Source organism: Natator depressus, chromosome 1 (assembly GCF_965152275.1).
Source record: "Natator depressus isolate rNatDep1 chromosome 1, rNatDep2.hap1, whole genome shotgun sequence".
Classification (NCBI taxonomy): Eukaryota; Metazoa; Chordata; order Testudines; family Cheloniidae; genus Natator; species Natator depressus.
In genome coordinates this window covers 107,701,555-107,724,692 of record NC_134234.1, presented here as the reverse complement: position 1 = coordinate 107,724,692, position 23,138 = coordinate 107,701,555, and the positions used below count along the sequence as shown (strand labels likewise).

Genomic DNA, 23,138 nt, shown 5'->3' with positions numbered 1-23,138 from the left:
TTAAGATATTCCAGAATGACACTGGCTTTTCCCCCCAACTGCACCACATTGTTGATTTATATTCAGTTTGCGATCCACTATAACCCCCAGATCCTTTTCAGCAGTACTACTGCCTCGCTAGTTATCCATTTTACAGTTGTGCATTTGATTTTTCCCTCCTAAGTGTGGTTCTTTGCACGTGTCTTTATTGAATTTCATCTTGTGATTTCAGACCAGTTCTCTAATTTGTCACGGTTGTTTTGAATTCTAATCCTGTCCTCTAAAGTACTTGCAACCCCTCCCAGCTTGGCATCAGCTACAAATTTTATAAGCATGCTCTCCACTCTGTTATCCATTCAATGAAAATATTGAATAGTACCAGACCCAGGAGCTGGCACCTGAGGGATCCCACTAGATACGCCCTCCCAGGTTGACAGCGAAGTATTGATAACTACTGAGTATGGTTTTTTAAACCAGTTGTGCATCCACTGTATTGTAATTTCATCTAGACTGCATTTCCCTAGTTTGCTTATGACAGGGGCTCTTCAGAAGTTAATATGCGGCTCCTTGTATAGGCACCGACTCCGGGGCTAGAGCTACAGGCACCAACTTTCCAATGTGCCGGGGGATTCTCACTGCTCAACCCCCAGCTTTGCCACTGGCCCTGCCCCCACTCCACCCCTTCCTATCCCCTCGGGAAGTGGGGGAGGAAGAGGGAGGCACTGATCGGCGGGGATGCCGGTGGCCGGGAGACGCTGGGAGCAGGGGTCAAACTGATGGGGCACTGCTGACATATTACTGTGGCTCTTTGGCAATGTACTTTAGTAAATTCTGGCTCCTTCTCAGACTCAGGTTGGCCATCCCGGGCTTATGAGATCATCATGTTGGACTATATCAAAAGTCTCACTAAAATCAAGATATATCACATCAACTGCTTCCCCCCAACCACTAGGCCCGTGACCCAGCCAAAGTAGTAAATTAGGTTCATTCGGCATGATTTTCTCTCGACAAATCCACGTTGGTTACTATTTAAGTGGGCAAACTTTTTGGCCCAAGAGCCACATCTGGGTGGGGAAATTGCATGCAGGGCAGGGGGGTGGGGTGTGTGTGGGGGGGTGCGGTATGCAGGAAGGCACTCAGAGCAAGGGGTTGGGGCAGAGGAGGAGTGTGGGGTACTTGAGGGGGCTCAGGGAACAGGGTTGGGGTGCAGGGAGGGAAGCGGAATGCAGGAGGGGGCTCAAGGCAGGGGGTTGGGGTGCAGGAGGGGTGTGAGGTGCAGCAGGGGGTTCAGGGCAGGGAGTTGGGGTGCAGGAGGGGTGCAGGGTGCGACAGGGGGTTCAAGGCAGGGAGTTGGGGTGCAGGATGCAGGAGGGGTTCGGGCACCACTTACCTGGAGCAGCTCCAGTGTGGCAGCAGCACGCACCGGGGCCAGGGCAGGTTCCCTGCCTGCCCTGGTCCCGCACCACTCCAGGAAGCAACCGGCACCAAGTCCCTGAGGCCCCTGGGGGGAGGAGGGGCATAGGCCTCCACGCACTGCCCTTGCCTGTGGGTGCCTCCCACAAAGCTCCCATTGGCCGCGGTTCCTCGTTCCCGGCCAATAGGAGCTGCGTGGGGCGGTGCGTGCAGACAAGGGCAGCGCATGGCGCCCTCTGCCCTCCCCCACCAGGGGCCGCAGGGACATGGTGCCGGCCGCTTCTGGGAGCAGCGCTCGGCCCACGGTGCCATAGAGGTGGCAATCCCACGGGCCAGATCCAAAGCCCTGAGGGCCAGATCTGGCCTGCAGGCCATAGTTTGCCCACCCCTACTCTAGGAGCTTACAAATTGACTGTTTAATAATTTGTTTTAGGATCTTTCCAGGTATTGAAGTTAAGCTGACTGTGCTATAATTCCCTAGGTCACCTTTTTCCCCTTCTTAAAAGGTAGGTACTATGGTTTTCCCTTTTTCAGCCCTCTGGGACCGCACTCATCCTCAATGAGCTCTCAAATATGGTTGCTAACAGTTCTGAGATCAGCAAGTTACTTAAGTACCCTAGGATGAACTTCATCAGGCTCTGCCAACTTGATTACATCTAACTTATCTAAATATTCTTTAATCTGTTCTTTCCCTATTTTGGCTTGCATTCCTTCTCTCTTGTTGTTTGTGTTGTGTCTGGTCACCATTACACTTTTTAGTGAAGACTGAAGCAAAAAGAGGCATTAAACACCAGAGCCTCCTTGATGTTATCAGTTATTAACTCTCCTTCCTTACCTAAGCAGAGGACCTACACTTCCCTTAGTTACTCCTGGGAGGATTCTGTGCCACTGCGTGCGTGCAGAATTCATGTTCCTCTGCAGAATTTATTTGCTTCCCTGCAGAAAATGACAAGGAACCAAAGGGAAGCCATGTGGGGGTGGTGGCGGGGTTGGGGAGGCATAGTTTGGAGGTGGAAATTGCCCCCTGAAATAGAGGCAAGGGGCGGGGGGGGGGGGGGGAATGCAGGGTCACATGCCACTGTCCCCCCGCCATGTCTGAAAATGCACAGATGCCCTGCTGAAGGAGGGTGCTGCTCGGCTCCACTGATTCTGCAGCTGGACAGCGCCTCCTGGGTCCTAGCGCCGGTCATACTCCCCTTCTATGTGCTGGAAGCCATCCTGTTTTCTGTACAACAGTGAGTGCCTGCGGTGGGGCAGGGTAAGGGGGACAGGGTGAGGAAAAGAGGCAGTGGCAGGGAAGGAGGGTGGGATAGGGCAGAAGGAGGGGGATGGGGATAGGGACAGGGTACAGTGGGGAGGGAAGGGGATAGAGGAATTGCACAGGAAAGTGGGAGCCCAGCATGGGGTGTCCCCACAGCGGCAGCAGCAGCTGGGACTCTCCCATTAAGCAGGCCCACTGAGCCCCAACCAGCTGCACCCAGACCCCCACCCCACCAAGTCCCACTCCCCCAGCACCCCAGGCCCCCCAGCTGAGCCCCATGCCCCCACATCCAGACCCCTCCTGCTGAGCCCCAACTACCATCACCTAGACCCCCCCTCCAGAGTCCTATTGCCCTTGCACCTGAAACCCCCAATGAGCCCCTGTGCATCCAGATTCCCCGCAGCACCTGGACTCCCCCTGAGCCGCCCACACACAGACTGCCCCACACACAACTCTCTCACCCCACACCTGGATTCCACCCACATTGAGCCCTCCACACGTGGATCCAGATGGGCTGAGCTTGCCTGCCCTCACCTGGTTCGCCTGGCACAGAGGGGCAGGGCCCTGGAATGTTTCTGGGGCAGGCCCAGCCCTTGCACTGTGTCAGGGTCGGGTGCAGCCTCACCACCAAGTCCCCATCCCGGGGCTGAGGCGGGGGGAGATTTCAGGGTGATCTCCCGACTCCATGCAGCCAATGGCCTATGCTCCCCATTGCTGGAATCTCCACATTTATTTATTGACAAATAAAATTTACAGAATTTTGCAGGATTTTAAAATATTGTGCACAGGATTTTTACTTTTTTTGGTGCAGAACTCCCTCAGGAGTACTCAGTCTCTCTCTTGCTCTTAGTGTATTGTTACTTCTTCTTATTGCCTTTGTGACCCTGGCTAGGGGTAACTCATTTTGTGCCTTCGCTTTTCTAATTTTGTCCCTATTGGCGTTATTCTTTTGTACTCCTCTCCGCAAATGTGTCCATGTTTCCACTTTTGGTAGGATTCCCTTTTGATTGTCAGGTCATTAAAGAGCTCCTAATACAGCCATATTGGCCTCTTACTCGTCTTCCTGTCTTTCCTTCAAATAGGGATAGTTTACCGTTGTTCCCTGAATCTGCTGCTCTCACTCTTTCCTTTCCTTAGGATCATTACATCTATAATTTCATGATCACTTTCACCCAAATTGCCTTCAACCTTCAGATCTGCAACAAATTCCTCACTGTTAAATCAGCATGAAGTCTAAAATGGCTACCCCCTGGCTACTTCCTATACCTTCTGAAACAAAACATTTAGATTAGTAACTAGGGGGGAAAAGGAAAATTATTTTCAAATTTCTGGAATAGGACAGGATTGGTTTATGAGGAGATGAAATGCATAAAACCTGACAAATCTAGAACAAGGGGAAAAGGAAAGCTATTTAAAGGACATTTTAAAATGCAGCAATAATCATACAAATACAAACATAAGTGTTACCGAACAGTCTTCTTGCAGATAGGAAGAATTCACTGTGTTCAGGAAACAAAGTAAGATCCTTGTTAAAGTGCCAGAAACTAAAACAAGAATAATTATTGCAGGAACTCTATAGTTAATGGCTGTACAATTTTCATTTAGAATCCTGTTTTGGGGGCTGTATGTTTCTTCTATTTCTAGTGTTGGATCCAGATGAAATTTGGCATGCAAAAGAGTTGTATGCTATAATCCACTAAGATGGTTTAAAACTGCTTATAACATCTTTGAACTACAGCTATCCAAAAAAGACGACTCCCTCCCCCCTTCTATCCACAACTTACAATTTTGTTTTCGGCAAGCTTGACTACAGTTACAAACACTTAATTTTGCAGGTACTTGGTATTTAAAATGTGGTCTAGGCTCATTTGCTATTTAAGTAAGTAGTTTGGAAGAGCAAAAAAGTTTGGGATAGTTCAAAATAGTTTCCTGAAAACCCCAAACACTAAAGCTTGAAGGACATGATAATGCAACCCTTGTGACACTCCTGCTTAAAAAAAATCAACATCTATGGTTTTACAGAGAAGACTTTTGGTGGGTCCCAATAAACTAATTATGGTACACAAAATAAAAAAAACTCTCTCTGACTCTATAATATAAAGCAGAAATAGAGGCCTTCTGGCTAACAAAATCTTCATTACTCCAAGAACCTTTCATGCTACACGGTTAAGCTTTCACACACATGCCAATCAAATAGTTTATATGACTCTATTGAGGTGTGGCAGTTAGGAAACCATGAAGAGACCCTTGGGCTATCAGATAAGGAAGGCAATTCCCAAAACACCTGTGAGTCCAGGCAGCAAAGTGGCAAGAAAACCCACTCACCTAAACACCACTGTAAGAAAGACAACAACATTTCATGGGTAGGACCAACTGTCTATTCAGCTCATCTGTGAAAAGATTTATTTCTCCAACAAGTGACAGACTCTAGGCAAAGTTTGATTCCTCTCTGCTCACTGAAATAGCAGGCTGGACTGATGAGACAGTGGCTTTTGGTAACTTTAGGCAATTTAGTTAGGCAGCCATGACTGAGTTATCCCATTGGACTAGGGCTTGCTTGTCAACACCTCCCAGAATGGAAATAAGACCATTATTAGAACAATTATATTTACTATTGCTCCAACTTGAACAGAGAACGTTTCACCTGAGCCATCCTACTCCCTTTCCAAGTAAATTCACATCTTGCATTACAGCTATCCATTGGAGATGGAAGAAAGAAATCCCTTTTAACAAGTTAAAGTCTCAGATTCACAAGAAAAGGGCAGTTCATCAGTCTCTAAGTCTTTGGTCCAATGTGTTCTGGCACAGCTAAGGAACAGACGTCAAGACCAAAACTAGGAAGAGGCCCAGGGAACAGCTGCGAGGAAAAAGAAAATGGCTGCTCATGTACAGTCCCTGGCAAAGAGAGCAGTGTTGGAGAAAGGAGTTCCCTGGCGGTTGACTACTTTGGCTGCCTTCTCTACAGCCAGGAAGGGTCTCTCAAAGGCACTGCACAAGTAGACTCAGAAGGATGATGTTCTGAGGTGGGATGACCATGCTCTGGTCCAGTTTCATAACTATGAACAGGTTCCAGCACTACAACGAAAATGTGGGAAACGGCAGAGTTTTGAAAAATGAGATGCCAGTGAAGGTGGGAAATTAACATGATCCGGTTCTTCCAGAAGTGAGCAGTTACCAGAGTTCTGTCAAGATTTGAGATGGATAAAAGCTGAAGGACTGCATGACAGAGGTACGAGACACAAAACAGCAGTAGCTGGAAAGCAACTGGACACACGAAAGGCAATTTAGAAGTCTCTTGAGGCAAGGAAGTTCACTATGGACACTGACTAAAAGGAAAGGGTGTCTGACTGCTGAACCACTGGGGAGCAATGTAACAGTTACAATTCAGAAAAGGGCAAATTCAACTAAGATGCCAAGAAATACTGAGCTAAGAGAACTGAGATCATGCCTATATCTAGTGATAAAGTTCTCCAGGGAATTTTATGCCACAGTTTATGAAAGAGGAGAGAAATTCAGAACTAACTGATTAAAATCTCTGGCAGATTACAGTGAATAGAAAGAGCCAAATGGACACACACAAAAACTGTAGGACCTTAAAGAACTACTAATCCATTTTCCAGAGGATACTTGGGGGCAGTGTTGCACTCTAAGTAGGGAAAAAGAAAAGGAGTACTTGTGGCATCTTAGAGACTAACAAATGTATTTGAGCATGAGCTTTTTTTCACTTCATCGGACACTGAAGTGAGCTGTAGCTCACGAAAGCTAAATGCTCAAATACATTTGTTAGTCTCTAAGGTGCCACAAGTACTCCTTTTCTTTCTGCACATACAGACAAACATGGCTGCTACTCTGAAACCTCTAAGTAGGGAAGACTTTCCTGAGCAATTGGCTATTGCAATCTTCTTTAAGAGCAAGTCACCCATAGCTCTGATTTGTCAGCTGGTAGTTTTTATAATTTGAAAAAAACAACAGTAGGGAAGGTGAAACCAATATCAAAACCCCAGTTGAAGGTAAAGAACACCATCAAGTGAGGTAGATAATGGCATAGAGAGTACACTTATAAATCATTGATGAAGATACTGAACAGAACTGGACCCAGAACTTGAATTCACATAAACCATTTAGAAAATGTTGACACGGGTTAAACTCTAGTACTTCTTCAAAAAACAGCTACCAGTCAATGTCAAGATGAGCACTGACCTGGAAATGGTAAGGGACAGAGGAATACATAAACAAGAATTATCAGAGAAATAACTCCCTATATGATCTTACACTAACAAGTGTAGGTGGGGTGGCTTGGGTTTTTTTTTTTGGGGGGGGGGGTAGTCTACATCACAATTGTACCCCCCAATTGTGATGTAGACTACCATTTACAACAAAGGAAATTCAGAATTAAGGTTGAAACACTATCCTGCATTAATTCCACCATGCCTAGGAGTGATCTTACAAATTACAGGCTATATATTGCTCTTGGTTCATAGACACAGCTGACATTAATGGGACTTCTGCAGGTGATTCAGGGTTATCCTTTGACACCAAATACATCAAAACACAAGAAAGCCCTACTGGGGAAAAGGGAAGTCATACTGCAAACATATAGTTTAAATACAATTTCAAAAAAGAAAAAAGGAAACTAATGGAAATGCATGAAACTATTATGTACTTATAAAAGTCTTACCATCCATCACGTAAATCAACATGAAGGCATAAATGGCGAAAATATTCAGTCATTTAGTGAGCCAAAACAAGAAACACGTTAGACTGATCTCCGGAACACCCACAGAACTCTGATGCAACTCCATTTGAAGTCAGTGGTATGACTGAGATCAGAATATGGCCTCTAATGCTAAAAGGAAGGGGGTCACAGTAGAGTAGCTAGCATGTGTTGCTGAAGCTACATATTAAATAGGAAACCAGGACTATATGATAGGATAGACTAGGTGGGATGTTAAGGTAGCACTGAAGAGTGAAGGGAGGTGGCACTGGAGAACAAGGGGTCACACTGAGGCCTGGTCTACACCTAAAAGTTAGGTCAACCTAGCTACATCACTCAGGGGTGTGAAAAATTCACATCCCGAGAGACAGTTAAGCTGATCCCCAGTATAGATACCACTAGGTTGATTGACGAATTCTTCTGTCAACCTAGCTACCACCTCTTGAGACGGATGGATTTAGTACAGAAACAGAAAAACCCCTTCCACCGCTGCAGGAAGTGTTTACACTCCAGCCACGTAGCACAGCAGTGCTGCAGCTGTGGCACGACAGTGCTTGTAGTGTAGACAGCCTGAGTCAAAAACCATCTGTGAATCAACAAGCTACTAGGGCAAGAACCCCATTTTAGCAAAAACACAGAGTAGATCCAGATAGGACTTAATTTTCCATCAAGTCTTAGAAGCGTTCAATAGGACACCCAGCAAGATGCTTTGTAAATGTCAAACTCTGCCACTGCACCCCGCACCATCTGAGGTGGTGTACTCTCTCATTTGAAGTGGGAAGAGAAACAGAACTATGCAGTAGCAATTAATGTCAAGCTTACATACAAAGTGAGGTAGCAGAAGAAGGCTCGTGTGTCTGCAACACACTCAAAGGACTACACTGAATTTAAATATGCGACGCTACCAAGTGTTATCTAACACATACTAACTAACCCGTCTTAAAAGTCTAGCACAGACAAGGCACACATGCTAAATTGGGAGAGTTAAAACCTAGGCTTCCCCCTGCAAGAAGCTTTGCAGCTGGCAGAATAAGGGCTCTGAAACATCAGAATTTTAACTGAAGAGATTGCAGGAGCATTATGGGATCACACTGGGAGGATTAGCTGCACCGGTGTACATACAGACTAGCACGGCAGTGGTGTAGAATGACCTGCTGCAGGATACAATTATGGTGAGACTTGTCCTGGGCAAATGCAGTTGCTAGCAAAGTCTACACACCATTGAAACAACTTCTGCACGTGAGCACCAAGTGAGTTTCAAGTCTGCCAGATACCTGGAACAGAGCTGGCAATACCAATTCCTCTAACATGCCGAATGCGTCTACGTTTAATCCTACTCCTCCTCCCCCCCAATTCAAACTATCAGGAGTTAACAGCTTATTATCTATTCTCTTCTTGTTCTGTGCACGTGCAATATATGCTTAGGAACTTGGACAACTTTCCAAAATCCTATAGGTTGCTCTCATGTGAAAAAGCAAAATGACAACAGATGAGACAAATAAGAGAATGAAATTGCTTAGGAAAACATCACGGAAAAAACAAACAACCCTAGAAGTAGGTTGAGAAGCCAAACAATAAGTCATTCCAATAGGATGCTGCTGGAAACTTTGATTAAATCAAAAGCTTAGCTCCGGCAAAGTGGAACTGTTTTACAATCTCTGGCTACAGACTCACACAGTTGGTGTTACAAATTACATCATTTTCCAGAATGATGGCCACAACTAACTGAATTAGGTTCAGAAGACTGAAATTCCAGTCATTTCACGGATAAGTTATTTCAGATAGCTATGCTGCAAACAAACAAACAAAACAAACCACAGTACTATGGTACAAATTTCCTTTAATGTGTCTTAACTACAATTCTGGCAAACATATATCTCATGTTAAAATTCTCTCTTTTCAACCTTTTGGAAGCTGCAGAAAAGGGTATTTTTATGTGCATTCATACTGTGTTTAGCAGCCTGGGAAGATGCCAGTCGGATACACAGTAAAAAGATGAGCGTAAAGTCAACATTATCAAACCATTTTCAGCAGGTGCTGAGTGCTCAGCTAGGTAAGACTGCAAGATTGAATCAGCATGCATAGATGGTGTCTGAGACGAGCCAAAGGAGATTTGTTTCTAACCTGAAACACACCTGGAAAAACCTGTTCCAATTGTCTGCAGCCTCATCTTACACTTACACACACACTCTCTCTCTCACTCACTCTGATGACCTGGAGAGAACAGAAACTCACGAAATAAGTAAACCCAGAGGTGGGGTAGCAAATGCTGCCCTCTGTTTATTTCAGGAATACTATTTCAAACTCTGTTATACCATTGCTCACATGCTAGCCACTGGCTTGCTTTAGATATTTATATTTTCGTGCTGAGTCTATGGCTCAGCTGCCTATTCCTTTCCTCTCCTACAATGGTTGTCTGTGTCTCATTCCCCTTATCTAATCAGCACTATTCCCTGCTTGTCTGTTTCCCATGCCATGGCCCATTAGACAGTACTCTCACTCCATGTACAGGAATACTGAAGACAGGAGTCCTGCCATCTTTGGGGAAAAAAAGAAGGATGTGGCAAGAAGGATGTGGACTGGAGGGACACAACATTCAAGGCAATCAAGTGAAATTGGACAGAGCATACCCATGAGAGAGGAGTGAAAACAAGAAAAACTGGCAGGTTGGGAAACAGTGCATATGGCATTGAAAGGAGACAAGTAGGGATAGTTAACACAGTAAACCAAGATATCAAGGTGCAGGGTCATAACAATGACAAAGTCATTTCTAATTTCTCCGATTTAGAAATCTAGGACAATAATTTGCAAAAGTTCTCTAAAATATCCGAAGTGTGGGTGAAAAGAGCCAATGAGGCACGAGGAGGTTTTGCATACAGCCACGCATCTGCTTTGTGCATGCACTCATGGTATTTACATGTGAACAGTAGGCATGCAATTGCACATGCAGGGTTTTGAAAAATCAGATCCATAAACAGGGGACTCCACAAATGCAAAGCTTGGTTTTTAAAGACTGGTTGTGCAGTATAAGCATTTGTTCTTCCACAGACATAAGCTACATCTAGAGTAGCCTGCATACATTCCACACAGGAAATGGCACACGGCCCAGTGTTCCGTGTACAATGATGTAACAGGCTACATGCAGTACTCCACCTGAAATACTGACTGCTGTTCTTGACTGCTTTGTTCTGCATTTCACTGACTAAAGCAATACATAGGGCTTTGAAATTTTAAAAGATGATTTCTCCAGTGTGTGTCTACCGTTTGTGATGCATATGTTGGTGGATCCCCAATCTCCTTTTTAGATAATCACATAGCAGCAATGTCCAAGAGCACTTTTTACCATCTGCCCCTGGCTAGGAGATTGTGATAATGTCTTTCACATATGGACCTCTCTTTTGTGATCCAGTGCAAAAACTGCACGTAGACAAGCCCTGAATTATAGGCTGCACTTTCCTTTTTCCATCTAATATTCTTAATTATGAGTGTTTGTACTTTCAAATAATTTCTGGTATACTATACTTTCTCTCTCACTTCTCTCTCTGCAAGGAAGTCATCTTTTCGTGGAGTCCAGAACATCCAGACTGCTCTGAAGCCAGGAAAATATTGTTTTGACGATAATAGCAATACAAATAGTTTGGTTACAATCATTTACTGCATTCTGAAATATCTGTTGATTTCCTTTGTGACTAGGGGTTCATTGCATCTAAAATGCAATTTTAACTCAAGTAGTGAAGTGAAACACTGAACTGCCTTGACTAATAAGCAAGTATAGGCCAGACAGATGAGCAAGGTAACAGGCACCTTTGAAACCGCAGAGTCCTCCAAGCCAATTAGTTAACTTAAGAGTTAAACTGACCACGTCTACATACATAACTTAAGAGTTAAACAGACCATACTACATCTCAGTTTACAATATCAAAGTCCGCTAGTTAAAATAGCTTCCCAATTTGTAACACTAAGGCTCTGTCTACACTACAAAGTTATATTGACTTATATTATGTCAGAATAGAGCCAGCAACTTTTGTATACCATTCAGGCATGTGCACCTTAGCTGTTCACATCAGCACTGCGTATCCTCACCATAAATGTATGTGTCTATAGAAAATGCAATGCACCATGGGTAGACATCCCAGCATGCCCCACAGCGCAGTCCTGCACAATGTTTTGTGGAACATTTTTGCACTAGTTTGTGAATATTAACAATTAGCCCCAGGATTTCTGGGACTAGGGGGTTAAATTCCCACAATGCCACTTTCTCCATCCCATAAAAACTTTATTCATATCATTTTTAAAATTCCCACAGTCCCGTGCATTGCTTTTCCATCTCTGCCATCTTTTGTAGAAGCAGGGACCCTGCAAAGCTCAGCGCAATTCTCAAGAGTGTTGCTAATACAGGACACGCTATTATCCTATATTTGTGAAATTTCAACGAGTACTATTACAGCTTGTGGTAGGATAGGGAAAAGAGGTCTGATGACTATGGATGCTGATGGATACAGCAGATAAACATACCAGGTTGCTACTGGGTTCACAGAGCGCTCCACGTGATGGACTGGCTCTTCTGGGCCCACGAAACAAGCACTGATTGGTGGGAATCACATCATGATGAATGCTTAGGATGACAAGCAGCGGCAGGAGAACTTTCGGATGCGAACCACCACATTCCTAGATCTATGCGCCAAAATCGCCCCAACTCTCCAGCCACCAGAACAAGAGCTGCACTGACAACAGAAAAGCGAGCGGCAATTGCGTTCTGGAAGCTTGCAACACTGGATTGCTATTGGTCAGTGAGCAAATCAGTCTGCAGTTGGAAAATCCACAGTAGGGACTGTTGTCATTCGAGTGTGCCAGGCCATCAAGCATACACAGCTGCATTGGACTGCGATTCTCAGCAACATGCAGGAAACAGAAGATGGATTTGGAGCAATGGGGCTCCTGAACTGTGGTTAGGTGACAGATGGGATACATGTCCGTATGCTGGGACAACCCCATTTTCCCAGTGAGTACATAAACTGAAAAGAGTACCCTTCCAGGGTTATGCAAGTGCTGGTGGATCACTGGGGGTGCTTACCGTCATCAATGTATACCACATTACACTTAAGTTTTAGTTATATACTCAAATTGTGACTACATAAGGCAGTAGATTAGAAAGTTAATTTAGGTTTGTACAAATGAAGACCAGAACTGCAATGTAATGCATATTGTGACAGGGTCAGGCCAGATGGCTACAGGAGAGTGATCCTATTGGATCCCACCCGCCCACTGCTAAAGGATCCCCCCACAGCCTAAGAGGGGGATGCAGAGGACCTGGAAACCAATTGAACACAGGGGACAACTAATAAAACAACAGGGACAGGAGTGTGGTCAAAAGGTCAAACGAAGGAAACCAGACAGGGACACCGAGCAGAGAACCCTGGACAGACTACAGGAGAGTGATCGAAGGCAGATATATTAGCCCCAGGTTAAGTAGGTCCCTTTTCCCTGGGTAAGGTAACAGGGAAGGTTTCAGAACAATCAGAACTTTCTGGAAACAATTAAGGCAGACAGGCTGATTAGAACACCTGCAGCCAATCAAGAAGCTGCCAGAATCAATTAAGACAGGCAGGCTAATCAGGGCACCTGAGTTTAAAAAGGGAGTTCACTTCAGTTTGTGGTGTGCATGTGAGGAGCTGGGAGCAAGAAGCTGAGAGTGAGATGGCATACTATGGGAAGACCGAGAAGTACAAGCATCATCAGACATCAGGAGGAAGGTCCTGTGATGAGAATAAAGAAGGTGTTGGGAGGAGGCCATGGGGAAGTAGCCTAGGGAGTTGTAGCTGTCATGCAGCTGTTACAGGAGCCATTGTAGACAGCTGCAATCCACAGGGCCATGGGCTGGAACCCGGAGTAGAGGGCGGGCGCGGGTTCCCCCCAAATCCTCCTAACTTCTGGTCAGACACAGGAGGAGTTGACCTGGACTGTGGGTTCCACCAGAGGTCTCTGGCCTGTTCCCCGATCCACTAGGTGGATCAGAAGAGACTGCAGGGATTGTTGTTCTTCCTTTTCCCCATGCTGGCCAGTGATGAGGCTAACTGAGTGAACGGCAGATTTGAGCCACGAAAGTGGCCAAACTGAGGGCTTCCGTGAACCTCTGAGGTGAGCAAATCCACCAATAAGCGCAGGACCCACCAAGGCAGAGGAGGAACTTTGTCATAATACCCATACGTAGCCGAAGTGTCGTTCTCTTGTTCCAAATCACTTTGGATTTTTTTCTCGTTGTCTGTCAGGTAGTTCTTAATGCCAGAACCATACTGTTCATTGGCTAATGCTTTGGCTTCTCTTGCCAGTGTAGCACAGTACTTTCCACTCTTCTTATTGCTTCTACTATCAACTGTGGAGACATAAGCCACCATTAACTGTCACTGGGTCATGATGCACATTACTCCAGCTATCTTGTATTAATCTAACTGCTTTTCCATGTAATTTGTTGGTTGCTTCCACCTTTAAGCCATCAGTAACCGCATCTAACACTTCACCTGCTACCTGCTTTCGACTGAGTGCTTTGCTGCCTGGGCTTTAGGCAACTGATCTATGCTTGAAAAGTTGGCTCAGATTCATAGACTTTAAGGTCAAAAGGGACCACTGTGGTCATCTAGTCTGACCTCCTGCACACTGAAGGCACACTGAACCTCACCCACCCACTCCTGGATCCTCAATAATGGAAAAGGGAATATTACAGCCATAAAAAAAAATGCTGCAATTTTCGAACCTTTTGTTTCAGTTCAGTTTCCTCCTCGTTTTCTTGGCTGACCGAGATCCAGCTCTCTTTTGATGTAGTTGGTAATGGCAATGCAGGTATTATCAGTACTTTCATTTGCAGAGACTGACTGTAACACTCATGTACATTTAGCTAGAGTCAGTTGTTCTCATGTCTTTGTTGTTCCACTGCATTTTCCAAAACGTTTCCTCATACAGCCTTCCTGCTCACTTTTTGCTTTGCAATTTCTGCACCTATGACTCTTTACCATCTTCATTAACATTCTCAAAATTGGGTCAATTGGTTTTGCATCTTTGCTCATGCTGAAATATTCTGACTTGAGTCACTGTACTCACTGAGTTTGGTTGCAGTTACACTCCAGCTAGCCAAATCAAGAGACAGAGCACTGGACAATCATTCTGATCCAAGGCAAAAAGCACCATGAGAGATGTCACTGGAAAATAATATTACATTATATTGTGACTTGTGACCACCAGCTTCTGAAATCTGTCCGTTGATATCAGAGTTTTCATAGATTGCTAAGTAATATCAACTGCGTAGAGTCATTCAGCTCCCAGTGGGGTTGCCACATCCATGTTATTCCAGAATAGAATCTGGGCTGCATGGTGGCTCCTTTGTGGACCTTTTGCAGGAAAAGTGCCAATAAGCAGGTCAGCTTAGAATTGATAAACATTAACCCTTTTCTCCCCAAATAAAACATGTTAACTAGCACTTTGGCGGTAAAGCAGCATACCAATAGCATTGTCAGTTGCATGGGAAGCAGAGATATATCTTATGGGAGATTCATATAATAATTTGTAGAAAGGTTCCTTTCAGATCTGTTAATAGAGAAATTGAAGTCTTCCTTTGGGAATTGCTGCTTTGGTAGAATTTAGGTCCTCCATGCTGAACTGTGGCTTCTGGAGGAATGTGTTCAAAACATCTGGTTGAGTGTTCCCCTGTCTTTGGAACACACGGACAATAAGAGGAGGATGGAATAGAATCTTACGCCTTCTTGATTCCTGGGATTCCTTGATTTACCCCAGGCTGAAGCAGTTATACTGCTGTCTTCATACTTCTGTGTTTCAACTGGTTGGAGGAAGAAGGGGATATCAATAACCTGGGCTCTGTAGTTGCATTTAATTCTGAAGTGCAAACCTGGCTGGGTATATCTCTACTTATGATTTTTTTATTTATTTTTAAACATATTATTGATCCAACACTTCAAGACTTCTGGCCACTTACCCCATATTTGGGGCATCATATAGAGTCAACCTGCATTCTTGAAGGATGCAGATGGTTTTCCTGTAGTATCTCCTCTATCTCTGATGCCACTCAGTATATTAAGTCATCTATTTGGTTATCCCTCTTGCAAACCTTACCTGGATCAAGAGTAACAAGATTTGTAATAGGGTCTATATTTCCTTTTGAGCTACAAAGGCCTCCTTAGTTTTTATTTTAAAAGTTTATTTTTATTTAAAGGTTTCCATGGCAGCTCTCTCGAGTCACTGAAAAGTCTCCCTCCTGAAGAGCCTGGTTAGTGGTAACCAGTGCCTTCTTTGCCTGGGGATTGGTTTTCCATGGCCTTAGGCAGGGCTGATGTTGTTGTGACACAGAGTTATACTCATTGCTCTTGCTGTAAATCCCCTCTCCCAAACAATCTCCCACAACAGCCACTGATAAGGAAACCTTTCTCAAAGAATGCTCCCAGACCAGAGATCTTCTGACCTAGCATGGCACTGTGGGCACTAAGGAATCTGATTATGCATGTGTGGCTTTAGCCATGATGTGGAAGAAGCAAATGCATGGATTGCTACAGTGGCTTTACTTGTTTATTGTTGTTTTAAATGCACACTTTCCATTTCTTTAACCAGACTTGAGGGTTGTATGAACTTTTTGGAAGTATAAATCAGGAAATATTTATTTGTGGGTGGACTCACTCCCCTTTTCCGCTTCCTCCCATGCTTCCCCTTTCAGGAGCTCATCTGGAGAAATATAGAGTCTGCACACTGGTTTCAAAATATGCCTTCGCAAAAGAAAAACTGATTCTGAGCTTTCTCCTCTGTGAGCTCTGGCTCCAAGTCCAAAAAACCTGCCCTTGCTCCCAGGAAAATTAATATGAAGGACCCTCTGCAGTTTCTGGGCCCTTTCTTGTCTATTTTAGAATCTTTGCACTGTATTATGGTGAACTGGAAGAGAGTCCTGCACCTCTTGTTCTTTATTTTACTGGAAAAAACTTGGTGAGCAGAGTCTCATTAGCCTAGCAGGTGTGACATGGCTGACCTACGGCACAAGCAGGGTCCCATTCTAAATTCATATTTAGAAATTCATTTTCTTTTAGTTTCCTCCCAACCCCCTATGTGTTTTCTTCACGTGGAGTTTACAGATATGTTGCAAAATAATATGTCCAGAGCACAAAAATTAAAACTCCTGCTTGCTTTAAACAGATACAAAAGATGAGTGGGAAATTCACAACTGCACTCCATGAAAGGAAGAGAGTCCAGTGGTTAAGGAACAAACCTAGGATGTGGAAGACCTAGGTTCAATTCCCTCTTCCACCAACTTTCTGTGTTACCTGGGGCTAAACACTTAGTCTTTCTGTAATAGGCATTATGGGCACAGCCCTAATGAGATATTCAGCTACTGGAAAAGGAGGACAATATTGAATACTTATTACTGTCCAAAAACCTGATACTTCACCTTGTACAACCCCTTCTGGCTGATAAACTTAAAGAGCTTCCATCTCTCTCCCTCTACCAGAGGGTTGAGAGGTGGGCAATAGAGCTCTAAACCCTGTCTTTATTAATAACTTTTTCCAAGCTGAAACACAGAAATTAACATGATTCTTGTAAGTTTCACCGATGCCTCAAGGCTTCTGAACAAGAGCAGCAAAACTGACCGGGGCTTGCTAATTTCATTCTGCTGCTGCTTGGCAAAGCTATGAGGAGCACCACAGACACTGCATAATGAAGACAGCACTGCATTGATTTACAGTCACTCTTTATAACCATTTGGGATAAAAACTTTTTTCCTAAAGAAAGTTTAAAATTATAGATAACTACTGCAGGTCCACACAATTTCTAAGGCAAGCTTCTCAGTCTCCAGGGCTAAGGAGACTTTTCAACCCATGGTGATGTCACATGAACACTAAATTTTTAACATTACTGAAGAAGTCAGAAAGCACCTTCGATTGGTTATATAGCAAACCCTACAAATGATGTGCAAACATCCTGATAATCCACAATGACAGGAAAGGAAATATAGAAAATGCCCATGATAATTTAATAAGATTTTAGATAAAATACTTATTTTTAAAATGTTAGACAGTGGTTCCTTAAGAGTTTATTAAATTCTACATATCAAAAAAAATTTCACTGGACTTTAACTGAATAAAATCCTATATGACAAGTCATCATCTAAAAGCAGTTTTTGTAAACAAAATTAATACAACTTGAATTTTATCATTGAAACACTACACGCAGGATCTTTTCACCTGCCAAAATAAACTTTATATCTACATATCAATGAAGCAATAACTAATTCACATCAAGACACTGAATGGAATTTCAGCAACTTTCTGCAAACATCCCTCCCATTCTCTTTTATAGGTAATGAAATAGGACGCTCCCACACTCCTCAATACTTCTGAGGAAGAAGCAAGACAAGAAGTTAGTGTTCCCTTTGTCTATCCAAGATCACAGCTTAAACAACGTGAAACGTCACCAAAGGAAATTCTCCTGCTTTAGGAAAGGCACCACAGGGCCTACTCTGAGCCTCTAAATACTGTTTAGAGTCAGACACAATATGATTTTAACTGCTTCTGTAAACTGGCTATGGGCACTCACTTCTAATAAACTCTTACATTTAAAAATTGTGTACTTATACAGTGTTTTTAAATTGCATAGCAGCCTATGCATTATACACATTTAAAATGAATCATGAACTATAGGGGCCTACCCAATTCACGGTCCATTTTGGTCAATTTCACAGTCATAGCATTTTAAAAATCGTAAATTTCAGAATGCCAGCTATTTAAATCTGAAATTTCAGGGTGTTGTAATTGTAGGGGTCCTGACCCAAAAAGGAAATGGGGGGTGGGGGATCCACAAGGTTATTGTAGGGAGGTTGCAGTACGGCTACCCTTACTTCTGCACTGCTGCTGGCAGCCGCGCTACCTTCAGAGCTGGGCAGCCGGAGAGCGGTGGCTGCGGGCCAGGAGCCCAGCTCTGAGGGCCCAGCTCTGCGGGCAGCAGCACAGAAGTAAGGATGGCATGGTATGGTATTGCCTCCCTTACTTCTGTGCTGCTGCTGATGGGGCTCTGCCTTCAGGGCTGGGTGCCTGGCCAACAGCCGCCACTCTCTGGCCGCCCATCTGTGAAGGCAGCACAGAAGGATGGCAATACCACAATCCCCCCCCTAAAATAACCTTACAACCCCCTGCAACTCCCTTTTGGGTCAGGACCCCCAATTCGAGAAACTCTGGTCTCTCCCATGAAATCTGTATAATATAGGGTAAAAGCACACAAAAAAACAGATATCACAGGGGGAGACCAGATTTCATGGTCTGTGATATGTTTTTCATGGCCGTGAATTTGGTAGGACCCTAACTATACACAAAGTTTACCCTATCCACCACTGAAGTGCAGCAACCTCTGTGATGGAATGAATACCACAACAGAGCACTAGCTACAATAAATACCTGAGAACAGGAGCAGATCAGGAATTTAAGCAACTCAGTTTAGAGAGTAAATTTAAGTAGGAAAAACAAAACCTGTCAGATCAGAATCTGGCCAGTAGGATCTTGAATGACCACATGAAATCAGAAACTTGAGGTAACGTCTCACCCAAAAACCCCTTCAAAGTGCACTCCAGCATCACGCTGGGTTATTTGTTCAGCATGGACTCAAGAGAAGACAGTAGCACCACCACATTCGTCATCTTTTACAGATCAGTTTTACCTTCAGAGGCTTCCAACAGCCCCCACTTCCCCTTACACAAACAGCAACCCTTTTCAGATCACTGTTCAATGGCTCCCCCACCTCCTGGGGCCACAGGCAGCTCCGAGGACCCCAGCAGTAGCTCTAGGAAACCCCCCAGGGCCAGAAAATGCCAACATAAATCACTTCAGGCATAGGTGCTGGAACTAGGGGTGCTACCACACCCCCTGGCTTGAAGTGGTTTCCATCATATCCAGGGTTTACAGTTTGGTTCAATGGCTCTCAGCACCGCCACTATACAAATTGCTCCAGCCCCCCTGGAGGCAGGAAAGTTAACCCCAAGAAGGGAAAGGGAACACCCTCTGCAACTTGCCGAGAGGACTCAAGGGGCCCCAGGGAAACCACAAAAGACTGCGTGCCCAGCCCGGCCCCAGACCCCCCTGCCCTGCCCTGCCCAGACTCACCTCCAGGCGGAGGGAGGCGCCGCAGCCGCGCAGGAACTCGCGGATGTTGCTCAGACACTCGCTCTCGGTCCGGGGCTCCGGATAAACCTGCAAGAGAAGAGGCGCTGGGTGAGCGGGCTGCGCTGGGAGCGCGGGGGGACCCCGCTGCCCGCCCCGGCTGATCCTGCCCCACTCACCCCCCTGCTCCCTCCGCAGGCGGCGGCTGCTCTGGGGCTGTGGAGGGGCTTTGACCCGGGAAGTAAACACGGAGCCAGGAAATCACGTGCGGGCCGGGGAGGGGCTCAGGAAAGTGCCGGGCCGGGCCCCTGCTCCCTCCCCGCATCGCTGTGCAGCGCCGGGTGCTGCTGCCCCGAAGCCAGAGTCTGGGGTCAGCCCGGAGCCAGGCCGGGGCAGCCGCCCCGGGGCTTCTCCTCGCAGCCCTGCAGGGACGGGCCGGGGGCACGGCTGCGCTCCTAGCCCCCGGCCTGCGGCGCTGGGCGGACTTCGGAGGCGAGGGTGCAACACACACAGTATGAATCAGGGACGGAGGCAGTCGCGCTGCCGTGGCTGCCTTTACCTAATGGACAAACTCCGCGTGCAGCGCCGTCAGTGACTAACCCAGCCGCCACCTGGGAGCCAGCCAATGCCCAGCACCCCTGCCCGGGGGATGGGAGATAACATGCCTCAAACAGACACATCTAACAGCAGCATTTGCTCCCTTTGTTCAAAAAACGGTGACTTTCCCTGAGCCCCGTGGAAAGGAAGTCCTGCCTTGGAAATGATGCTCGGTGCAACACAACTTCCTGTTGTACAGCATCTTTCAAACACACTGAATCTGCAAAGAGAGGGGTTTAGAACCAGAGCCTAAAATGAATGCAGCCCGGCTGTTCGGCACTTCACTCAGAATTATCACTTCTGTAGTATTACAGTCGTGCCCAGGTAGGACCCAGAGGTCCACTGTATTGGAGTGCTGTACCAACATATAGTGTAAGGGAGGGTACTTGCCTCCAAAGAGTTTTCAACTAAAGGCCCACTAGTCCTGCAGTCTGATCCAAACAGGCAAGCCACTGTACCTGTGCAAAGGCCCATTAAGTTGAATGGAAGTCCCACTGAAATCAAAGGAGTCCATACAAGTGTAGCAGTCTGGCCACTTGGATTAGATTGCAGGATTAGAGCCTAAATTTAGACACAAGTGGATGTAACAAAGCAAGTGAAGACAAGGGTAACAGTGATAGAAATGTGTGACAACACAGAGTAGATTTGCATGATCTTTATCGTTTTCAGTAACGGACGATAAAAAATGCAGAGTATACAATAAAAAAAAGTAAAGAGATAATAGTGACCACATAAAAAATTCATTGTACCATTAAAAGTCTTTACCTGCAAGTAAAAAAGACCATATTTTAAATCATGTCTGCTACAATGTCCAATCCTGCAAGATGCTGAGCACCACCATCTCCCACCAAAGTCAATGAAAGTTGAACTCAAGGGGAGAGGAGAGTGATCAACACCTCTCAAGAGGTGCTCAGTACCTTGTAGGAGTAAGTCCTTAATTTCTGAAGACCAAGATCTGGAAATCCCAATCCCTTCGCTGGCTCAGAACCAAACCAATATCCAAAATTCTGACATTTAAAAAAAATGAAATACTTTTCATAATTCAAACATCAATTAAGAATGCAATCTAATTTCAGGGAACATAGTGGGTATCACACTATGGGATGTAGTCTGTTCTTTGTTGTGTATGCAGTGCTCCCTTTGACTCCAATTTGCACTTCAAAATCAATCCGTATGTGAGAGGAGAATGTGGCCGTATGCCTTAAAATCATGAGTGGAAATCCCAAGAAAACTTAAAAGTAAAGCGTCATATCTGCTTTACTAGTTATCAAAAAGCTAACACCAGACAGTGGAATTTAACAGTGATTATTAACTAACTTTCTTTGCTCATAGTCTACCGGACAGCTGTGATTTCTTAATAGTCCATTGCAAAGAAGGAAGGTTGCAAAGGGGAAAGACTTGACTGAAATAAAGATTTTTTTTAAAACGGAAGTATCTGTGCTCCACAGCCAATTATCACTTATTACAGCACCCTTACTCATAGAGTGGTAGCTTAGGCACAGTCCTGCAAATGCTTAAGCACAAGCATACCTCCACACGTAAGCAGTGCCTTCCCATATGTTTGTACAGTACCAAACACATTTTGGGCTCTATGCTAATTTAAATAAAAGTCAATAAAATGGATGACTTGCTTGAATCAGGAAAATTTAAATTATTAGAAATACTTAGTCACAATCAGCTTCCAGATTTAAAGTTTAGATTGTAGCGAAGTCAGCCTCCAATTGGGGAATGACCATAAAAAATAACCAATGCCAACACCTTTAGATCAGGATCCAAGTGACATGAAGCAGGCCAATTTAAGGTTTAAACCACGCGTTAAATCTTTAAGGAATTCTACATCTAAACTTCAGCACTCTAAGATCTAAGCCCTTGAAGATCTTTAAAATATAGGGTCTGTAAAAACTTAAGGAAGGTGCTTAAACTATTGTTTTTGCTAATACTCTATTAGACATGATTGCCTGCTTAATGTTTCTACTTTCATGTTTGCTTATCTTTCAGCAATCAAGGGTTTTAGTGTTTCTGTATTACATTCCCTGAGTATATTCTATATCTATTGAAAATCAAAAATATAATTTAAAAACAAGAACATTGGCATAATAGACTACACCACACTGATCAGGAACCCCAGCAAGTAATTCTTTGGAAAAGGAAACAACGGTAGAAGAAAATGCCTGAAAAGGTTCATTAAGTTAATCCCTCTTGCATTAGTGGACTGTTTATTATATCTCCTAATTGTTTTGCCTAATTTACTTTTGGACAACTCTAATGACAGTGCCTCAAACTCCTTCAGCAAATTATTCCATCACCCAATGGTTAGACTAAGTTTCCTAAAGTCTACCTTTTCCTTTTCTCTCCTATGTCTATGCTCTGTATTGTGCAATCTTAAATATTTTCTTCTCCATGTTATCTTTCAAGTATTTATAGATTGATCATATTCCCCCTGGGTCTTTTCTCTAAAATGTATACATATTAAATTCCCTTAATCTCTCTTCATAGTTTGTAACTTCTAATCCCTTTATCTAGGGTAACCATATCTTCCATTTTGGCTGGGACAGTCCCTTTTTTAAACCCGGTCCTGGCCATCCTGACTTTTTTTTTTTTTTTTTTTTGGCAAAAGTGGGTATTTGTCCAGTTTGCTGTTGGCAAGTGGCTTGGGCCAGCCCTGCGTGGGGCTCTGGCAAGCAGCTGAGGCCGGCCCTGCATGGGGGAAGGGAGGCTTGGACAAGTGGCTAGGGATAACCCTGTGCAGCGGGAGGGGAGGAGGGGAGGCTTGGGCTAGCCCCACACAGTATTCCATCTTCCCTTTGGGAAATATGGTCACCCTACCTTTATCATTCTTACATTCTTCTCTAGATTGTCTCCATTTTATCAAGATCTCTTTTCATAATGAGGAACCCCCAAAACTATGCACAGTGCAAAAATAAGAATGACAAGTAACAAGTCACTATAAATCCAAGTTTCTCTCATCAGAAACAAATTCCTTGTCCACCAAGTGATTCTTGTCTTGTGACTCAATCAGGTTTATCTCTTTAACAAG

The 23,138-nt window shown here is 44.6% G+C and overlaps 1 protein-coding gene across 3 annotated transcripts in view; it reads right to left on the bottom strand.

Moving 5' to 3' along the window:
- Positions 1-23,138, bottom strand: part of ARHGEF7 (Rho guanine nucleotide exchange factor 7) — a 189,298-nt gene that overhangs the window by 143,656 nt on the left and 22,504 nt on the right. For 2 of the 3 annotated variants that reach the window (XM_074963778.1, XM_074963783.1), the window contains exon 2: positions 19,508-19,594. In XM_074963778.1, the coding sequence (XP_074819879.1) occupies positions 19,508-19,594 (87 nt within the window). Of the gene's footprint in view, positions 1-19,507; positions 19,595-19,683; positions 19,760-23,138 lie in introns of those variants that run through there. The other variant, XM_074963800.1, reaches the window with a different exon arrangement.